Source organism: Procambarus clarkii, chromosome 35 (assembly GCF_040958095.1).
Source record: "Procambarus clarkii isolate CNS0578487 chromosome 35, FALCON_Pclarkii_2.0, whole genome shotgun sequence".
Classification (NCBI taxonomy): domain Eukaryota; kingdom Metazoa; phylum Arthropoda; class Malacostraca; order Decapoda; family Cambaridae; genus Procambarus; species Procambarus clarkii.
Genome location: NC_091184.1, coordinates 35,036,573 through 35,044,979, shown reverse-complemented (window position 1 = coordinate 35,044,979; position 8,407 = coordinate 35,036,573). Strand labels below are relative to the sequence as shown.

General features: G+C 39.7%; 1 protein-coding gene across 1 annotated transcript in view; it reads left to right on the top strand.

Annotated features, from left to right (window-relative positions):
* LOC123768552 (cytochrome P450 4C1) overlaps positions 1 to 7,537 on the top strand; it is a 13,464-nt gene extending 5,927 nt beyond the window's left edge. Inside the window, exons 6-12 of the mRNA XM_069336076.1 lie at positions 171 to 356; positions 1,073 to 1,142; positions 1,770 to 1,969; positions 2,489 to 2,667; positions 4,467 to 4,635; positions 5,660 to 5,839; positions 6,321 to 7,537. Coding sequence (XP_069192177.1) covers positions 171 to 356; positions 1,073 to 1,142; positions 1,770 to 1,969; positions 2,489 to 2,667; positions 4,467 to 4,635; positions 5,660 to 5,839; positions 6,321 to 6,484 — 1,148 coding nt within the window. The 3' untranslated portion in view covers positions 6,485 to 7,537. The remainder of the gene's footprint in view (positions 1 to 170; positions 357 to 1,072; positions 1,143 to 1,769; positions 1,970 to 2,488; positions 2,668 to 4,466; positions 4,636 to 5,659; positions 5,840 to 6,320) is intronic.
* Positions 7,538 to 8,407: the final 870 nt, after the last annotated feature.

Genomic DNA, 8,407 nt, shown 5'->3' with positions numbered 1-8,407 from the left:
TAGCCACCCACACGATAGGTATGGGGTCCACCCACAGGATAGGAATGGGGGTCCACTATCACCAACAGAATAGGAATTTGATCCACTACCACCCACAGGATAGGTACAGGATACATGCATCATAAACTAACCCTCCAAACTGAGCCTCTTAACCTCTCCCATCTCGACAGCCAAAGACTGGCACACCCGCAGGAAGCTCCTCACTCCGGCCTTCCACTTCAAGATCCTGGAGAACCACCTGGAGGTGTTCAACAGCCAGAGCAACAAGCTGATTAACAAGCTACAGAAGGAGGCCAACGGAGAGGAGTTCGACATCTTTCCTTACATCACCAACTGCACCTTAGATATCATCTGCGGTGAGTTGATTGCTTTTTTTTCCTCCTTGGTCGCCGTCTTGTTTACATTGTCACTGCTATATGTCTTGTTATTAATTGTGTGTTTTTTCTGGTATGGTTAGGTTAGCTTTGTTATTTATTGTTGTTATTATTATTATTAGTAGTAGTAGTAGTTGTAGTTGTGGTAGTAGTATTCAAAAACATAAATCTCTGTCTGTCTGTCTGTCTGTCTGTCTGTCTGTCTGTCTGTCTGTCTGTCTGTCTGTCTGTCTGTCTGTCTGTCTCTCTCTCTCTCTCTTTCTCTCTCTCTCTCTCTCTCTCTCTCTCTCTCTCTCTCTCTCTCTCTCTCTCTCTCTCTCTCTCTCTCTCTCTCTCTCTCTCTCTCTCTCTCTCTCTCTCTCTCTCACTCTCTCTCTCTCACTCTCTCACTCTCTCTCTCTCTCTCTCTCTCTCTCTCTCTCTCTCTCTCTCTCTCTCTCTCTCTCTCTCTCTCTCTCTCTCTCTCTCTCTCTCTCTCTCTCTCTCTCTCTCTCTCTCTCTCTCTCCCTCTCTCTCTCTCTCTCTTGTAATTTGATACACCAAAATCAAGAAGTAATTCCTGGAATTACCTCAACCACACACATACACACACATAAAGAACACTGAACAAGGTACCGGAGAAGACAGGTTGCTCTCCAAGTAAATGACAAGAGCTTGACAGCCTTGACTGAGACAGGGGTATGTGTGTGTGTTGACAGAGGCGGCGATGGGGTGTTCCGTCAACGCCCAGGACAACAGCGAGTCTGATTACGTCAAGGCGGTCCACAGGTTCGTCTTTAAGGACTCTCATACTCTCCTTAATACCGTTTTTTTATCTTATTTGCTATATTTTAAATTAACAATATATATATTTTTAAATCCTTAACCTTAATTTTACCGGCAAATGCCTTGAAATATTTGTTAGAGCCTTTTCTTTGGCTTGGCTGATATTTTAAAATTTTAAAATCAAGAGTTTATATATATTTTTCAGGATTTTTTTTTTTTAGACAAAAGTTCCAACATTTTATCTGTCACGTAACACACCGTCACAACTTTGTTACGGTGCCCTGAGACATGTGGAAGATATAACAGATATTTTATAGATATAAGTATTTTAACAAAGCTAAAAAAAAAATATTTAAAACATTCTTTTCTAGAATCTTGATGAATTAAAATCTTCAAATATACTTAAGACTTGATATTTAATACACACAAAGGGATGAGGTAGGTGAGAATAGCTTGAGCTAACCTTTGTGTGTATTTTACCTCAATAAACTTATTTCAATTTCTTGTTATTTCCGGGGGAAAAATATGTCGAGGAAAAAATGAATGAGAATTCTGCAAAAAAATATAATTTATATATTAATCTTCCATACCTCACAAGCTACGCTGATCCTCAAGTTTATATTTATACAGGATTCAACACCTCATCCAGAACCGGATGATCGTCCTCTGGCTGCAGCCAGACTTCATCTTTTGGCTCCTGGGTTACGCCAAGGAGCAGGCGGGGCTCCTTAAGACACTTCACACCTTCACGCGGAACATCGTCAAGACCAGGAGGATCCTGTACGAACAGAAGAGAGCTGGGATCACTAGCGAGGACGACAAGCACCTGGGTAAATACGACATGTCGCTGGCGATGACCTCTTGGGCACGACATGAGCAAAAGAGTACAATTGTTACAGTTTTAAGTCATTTCTGATTGTTGATGTTATCTTGCACGTATTGCTTTCGTGGTGTCGTTAATGTAGCAATTCTGAAGTGTCATGGTATTGACGTGCAGCGTGAGGGAGAGAACAGAGACAGAGAGAGAGAGACAGAAAGACAGAGAGAGACAGAGAGAGAGAGAGAGAGAGAGAGAGAGAGAGAGAGAGAGAGAGAGAGAGAGAGAGAGAGAGAGAGAGAGAGAGAGAGAGAGAGAGAGAGAGAGAGAGAGAGAGAGAGAGAGAGAGAGAGAGAGAGAGAGAGAGAGAGAGAGAGAGAGAGAGAGAGAGAGAGAGAGAGAGAGAGAGAGAGAGAGGAGAGACAGACAGACAGAGAGACATAGAGAGAGAGCACACAGGGCGAGTAAGGGAGATAGACAGAACAGAGAGCATAGCCAAGCATATATAATACCAAGTCACTGTTCATCTCAGGTAAAAAACAACGCCTGGCCTTCCTGGACCTGCTGCTGGAGTACTCCGAAGGCGGCGCAGTGCTCTCCGACGAAGACATCCGGGAGGAGGTGGACCTCTTCGTCTTTGCCGGCTACGACACCACCACCGTCGCCATCAACTGGTGCCTCTACATCCTGGGCAGGCACCCTGAGATACAGGTAATACACACAGGGGGGAATATACACACACTGAGAGGAGTAAACTGCTTCTCGGTGTATATATATACATTGTAGTGCATTGTATGTTCAGCAGTAAAGTATACTTGCTGGTTGGATAGAAAGCCTTAATAACTTCCAAAGGTAGATTAGGCTTTAAGCCCAGACCAAACTAAATGATTTTTTGTGACCGTAACTTATGATATTCAGAGATCATTGCTGTAAGTATTCTTATGGAAGGAGGGTAGGAATAGCCTAAGAAACTCTATCCCTTTAAGATGTATTTTATTGTCTCAGTGAACGTATTTGAACGCCCCGTGAACGTTCCTTGAGCTTTCATTTGGACTTTTGTTTATCAGTAACATAAGAACGGCCATGGAACGTGTTAACCTATTTTCCAGTTTTTTTTAATCTAAGAGTAGAACGAAACTATTAAAAGAAAAGTATCAGGAAACATTTCTCCCAATCACGGAATTTCTAAATCAACACCATTTTGCATTTCTTCATGTTTATCAACAGTCTAGCAATATTTCTCTCCAAGATCTCTTTACTATTATATAATAATAACATAATATAATATTTTATTTACAACAAGTTACAATGGGTTGGTAAGATTACATTAAAGGGATATTTTTACATTCTTGTATACTCCCTAACACGCATATCGTTTCGGGGTGGTCCTTAATCTAACATATCAGATAAGATAAAAAGGTACATTGTTGCACGGTTTTATATCAACAAATAACTACAATATAAATTGTGATAAACAATTCAACATATAAGAACAAATAAGATATATAAGAATATAGCATAAATATATAGGAACTACCGAAACTGCAGAAGCCTATTCACTTATACAAGGCAGCTCCTGTATATATCCACCCCAAACTCGTTCACATATATATGTCTAACCTACGCCTGAAACAATCATGAGATTATTAGAACATGGGTAATCAGCTTTAGGTCGCATGGGGGATTGAACCACCTCAAGCACATCCTCACCCAGCAAACAATCTGCTATCAGAAGTATAAGATATCCTGTCTTCAGACAACACACACAGCTCCCTGTTGAGATTTCGCTTAATATTTTGCTATCTAGGAATACCCTAACATTAACGTAAATTCTCATTATCACTACTTCATATTAATATAGTAATTATATAAGTTCAAATTTAGCACATTTCAAATATCACCTCATTTGTTCTATGTTCAAGATTGTGATATAAAAATTACTGCTAATTTTGAGTTAAACTTCTCTGTAATGTGTTAGTGCAACCCGTTCTCGCACTTTCTTATAGTCAATATTGACTTATTAAATACGTGCATATGTGACATACTAATTTATTGTGAATATTTTACTTTACCTTGAAAAGCTTCATAGAAAACACCGACCTTACCTAACCTTCTTAGTATGTTAAGATAAGCATCTTATTGCTTCGTAATTACAATTATTACTTAACCTATACCTATAATTGGTTAAGTAATAATTGTAATTACGAAGCAATAAGATGCTTATCTGAACATACTAAGAAGGTTAGGTAAGGTCGATGTTTTCTATGAAGCTTTTCAAGGTAAAGTAAAATATTCACAATAAATTAGTATGTCACATATGCACTTATTTAATAAGTCAATATTGACTTAAAGAAAGTGCGAGAACGGGTTGCAACGTGGCCTTGCAAGAATGTACCACTTAATTACCAAACTATGTACCTTCACCACCCACTGTACCTTTTGGGATATAAATAAATCACTACATATATTAAGTAATTAATCTTGTATTGCTCGCTTCCCCCCCCCCCCAGGCGCGGGTTCACAAGGAGCTGGACGCCATCTTCGAAGGGTCGGAGCGGGCGGCCACCATGGACGACGTCCGACAGATGAAGTACACAGAGAACTGCATCAAAGAAGCCCTCAGACTCTTCCCCTCTGTTCCCTACATCGGCAGACACCTCAGCGAGGATATTACAATTGGTAAGAAATGATACTAAGTATCTGCTTGCACTAGATTCCTAAACACAATCACCTCATACAAACACACACACACAACATCATGGAAGCACATCTAGGATTCAGCTGGAAGTGGCTTTAAATGTTTCGACAGTCCAAGGATATTTTGGAAGCAGGAATTCAACAGCCGCTTGGTGGAAAGAGAGTGGCCGTGAATGAGAACAACGGTATCATTTGCTACATCTTTCCGGAGAGTCGACAACCTATCAATCACGTTTATAAAGACACACGACTTGTCTCTTGCTATGGCTGAAATTTCATCCGATCAGCTTGTATTTTGTTGACAATCTCAGTTGCAATAATGGAATATCTGGTCGATAATTTCAAGAGCAAAGAAGGAGTCTGACCGTGGAGAATGCAGAAAAGTTACTGTATTTACAAACACGTGACTTGTGTGCCTCTATCAATCGTAAATCAGAGTTGAAAAGGTTCATATTTTCATGACCAAGTCGCACTGAGTAGCTCCTGCCGCTGTTCATACCCCAGGTAGAGAACCATCGTCACAATAGTGAAATTATATTGCATCAGGTATAAGAAGGCTAGTTGGCTGGGGCATAAATAGCTAGACTTTACTTCCCCGTAGTCACTAAGAGGTAAATACCCTTAAGTAAGAAGCTAGAAAAGAAGGGAGTCTTGAAGAGCGTCGCAGAGGCCCCAGCCAAGGTGTGGAAGGCTATCAGGGCAATACTTCCATTTTTGTGGTCCACTTCCTGCGAGCACCCGGGCACTGAATAGTGATTTTTGGACTCCTTCACTGGAATCCTCCAGTGTAGGGGTCACAATGCCATGAATATAGGAATTAATATAAGACGAGTGTACGTGGTGGGGCCATTTAGCCGTCATTAGTTACTGCTCGATTGTCTTTGTTTTTGATAGGAAGAAAACGGGAGGAAAACGGGACGAAAAGGAACCCAGATACTAGGGAATCATGCTGGAAACTGTGGCCTAGACAGCCACAGTATCATGACTAACCTTTGTGTTCCTCCAGGAAAATACCGCATCCCTGCCGGCGCCTCCGTCATGGTCTTCAACTACGCACTACATCGTGACCCTGAGCAATTCCCGGACCCGGAGGTGTACGACCCTGACCGCTTCTTGCCGGAGAATGCTAGTAAGCGTCACCCCTACGCCTACAACGCCTTCAGCGCCGGTCCTAGGAACTGCATCGGTGAGTGAACCTTTACTCAAAGCTCATTCTTGGTGCTGTGTTGTCAGTTTTAATTTCCGTTCTCCTGCGCCTTGAGCTTGGTAAATACTGCGAGAGGAGATGTTGTAAAAATAAAAAAAAATTATTAATATGTGAGGTAATTTGATATGAGAGAGTAAGAGACTCATTAAAAGCCTTTTTCCTGTTGTAATGAATAGCCTAGTTATTTTAATTAAGTTAACCTGTAAAACAAACGTGCGTCTATAAAGAAGAAAACTATGTATAAATTTTAAGAGAGACTAAGTTATTTGAAGAATTATTGGGTAGGCTATTCAGAGTAATCATCTTAAACTAAGTGGTTGATTAATATCATAACTGTAGCGTGTATGGACGGTTGATGCACGTCAACATCTTTAGGAACCTCAACTAATTCCATATTTAGAACCTATAAAATCTGACGAACGAGTTCCCAATATTAACATCTTAAGATGTGTTCCTTCAGGTCAGAAGTTCGGCATGATCGAGGAGAAAGTAGTGGTGAGTAGCGTGCTTCGGAAGTTCCGGGTGGAGAGTGTCACACCCAGGAAGAAACTTCAGCTCCTGAGTGAGATCGTCCTCAAACCCAAAGATGGAAACCTAATGAAGCTGTTCCCAAGAGTGCATTAGAATCAGACCTCAAGTGCGTTTTTCGCCACCGGGCGAGACAAGGTCTTAGAAGGACGACAAGAAACGCTGAGAGTCGCGAAGATCTTAAATAATGTGTTCAGCAGAAGAGCTGAGAATCCTCCCTCATGGCCAACCTTTACACGCAGCAAGGGTTAATGTTGGCTAATGAGAAAGAACAATGTATTTCCGTTATTTTGTTGTAAACAAAACTGGCATTTTAAGGATATCTCAATATAACTGATAGTAGAGACTACCCGCACTTTTGTTAATGTGGCGACAATATTGCCAATAACGCAATAGGGACAGCTTGGTCAACAGCAAGTATTCCATTTAACATTTAAACTTTTAGCTGTAAACTGTTTATTGTAGTGGGAAGTGTACTTTACCTCCTCATGCCTACGAAGAGTAACATCTTTGTTTTTAGCCTATTAGGTCTATTAGGCCTATTAGATCTATTAGGTCTATATCAGTCTATTAGATCTATTAAGTTATTACTATTGTTTTGATAGAGTTTTACATCATGTTATTGTATGGAATTCCTCAACTTGGTCACTGCTGTACACAGCACTCTCATTCACACTCACAGCTCGACTTGCTGTGCTCTGTCAGCGTAAGAGAAGGTACTAAGACAGTATATCCCTTGAAATGATATGAGAACAGCATAGTTGCTGGGAGTGACGCGTTCGGGTTCTAATGTCCATTGGCAGAACTCGCACACACACACACACAGTTGATTGACAGTTGAGAGGCGGGACCAAAGAGCCAAAGCTCAACCCCCGCAAGCACAACTAGGAATGACCTCCCCAAATGTGACTAAAAGCTATACTTCTCTCAACCAGTTTAAAGGAGAGACTAAGAAATATATAATAAACATTATGTAACAAATTTCTTTCACATTTCCTCATTCTAAATAAGTCAATAATGTGTTTTGCTGTTATTGTTAACATTAAATACTATGTTTTTTCCTGTTGTTAAATTATCACTTTGTATACTGTATATCATTTATTAAATTTGTGAACAATTTATATATATGTTAGCTCACTTTTCGTTTAAGTTATCCCCATCAATTCTATATATAATTTAGTTTAACTTAATTATTTAAAGTAATGCCTGAAATGTTCTGTGTATTAGTGGCTTTATTAAATGAACTCTGTAACAGTCATTTAGCCACTGTATCATGTTCTTTATATTTTTTAAATAAATATTATTATTATTTTTATTATTATTATTATTATTATTATTATTAAGAATAAAATATTCAAACGACCTCAAAAAACCTAAAGATTTTCCATAAATATATGTATGTATTTTTTTTCTGTAGTGCTTTATAGCCATAATATGAAAGTATACTTGTTGGTTGGTCAGTGACGAATGGATAATTACACCAAGATACTTACATTTTTCTCCGTGAGTATACAGTGAGAGTTTGCTATAGTCTGAGACTTATGTTCAGGACTAAAGTTTACTTCTTGAGTGGTCAGTAAGATAGTGCCACTGCTACAACAGCTCTATTCAGTGGGAGAGTTTACTTGGGTGATGCGCTACCTTCTGGATTGAAGAATACTTTGCTGAATGATATGTAAGATTTTGTTGTATTTTTTAATAACCCCTCCAGAGGATTTTAGACCTTAATGCCTCCATCAACCAAAACCAGTGTCTTTTCTTATCGTATATACTCTGAGAAGGCCTAGCTAGCTCTTGAACTCGGATCAGAATTCAAGTACATTTATGTGTTAAAAACATGTGTGTGGTACCTCCAGGTGGGGCTTCCCATCTACAGTTCCTAATAGATACTTGTCCTTTCTACATGTTATGTCACTCTCTATGGCGTCACCTTGATTATTATCCTCTCTACAGGCCAACTACATTCTGACCTAAACGCTATGCGTGTTAGTGGCTTTGCATAGATGTAAAAATACCAAT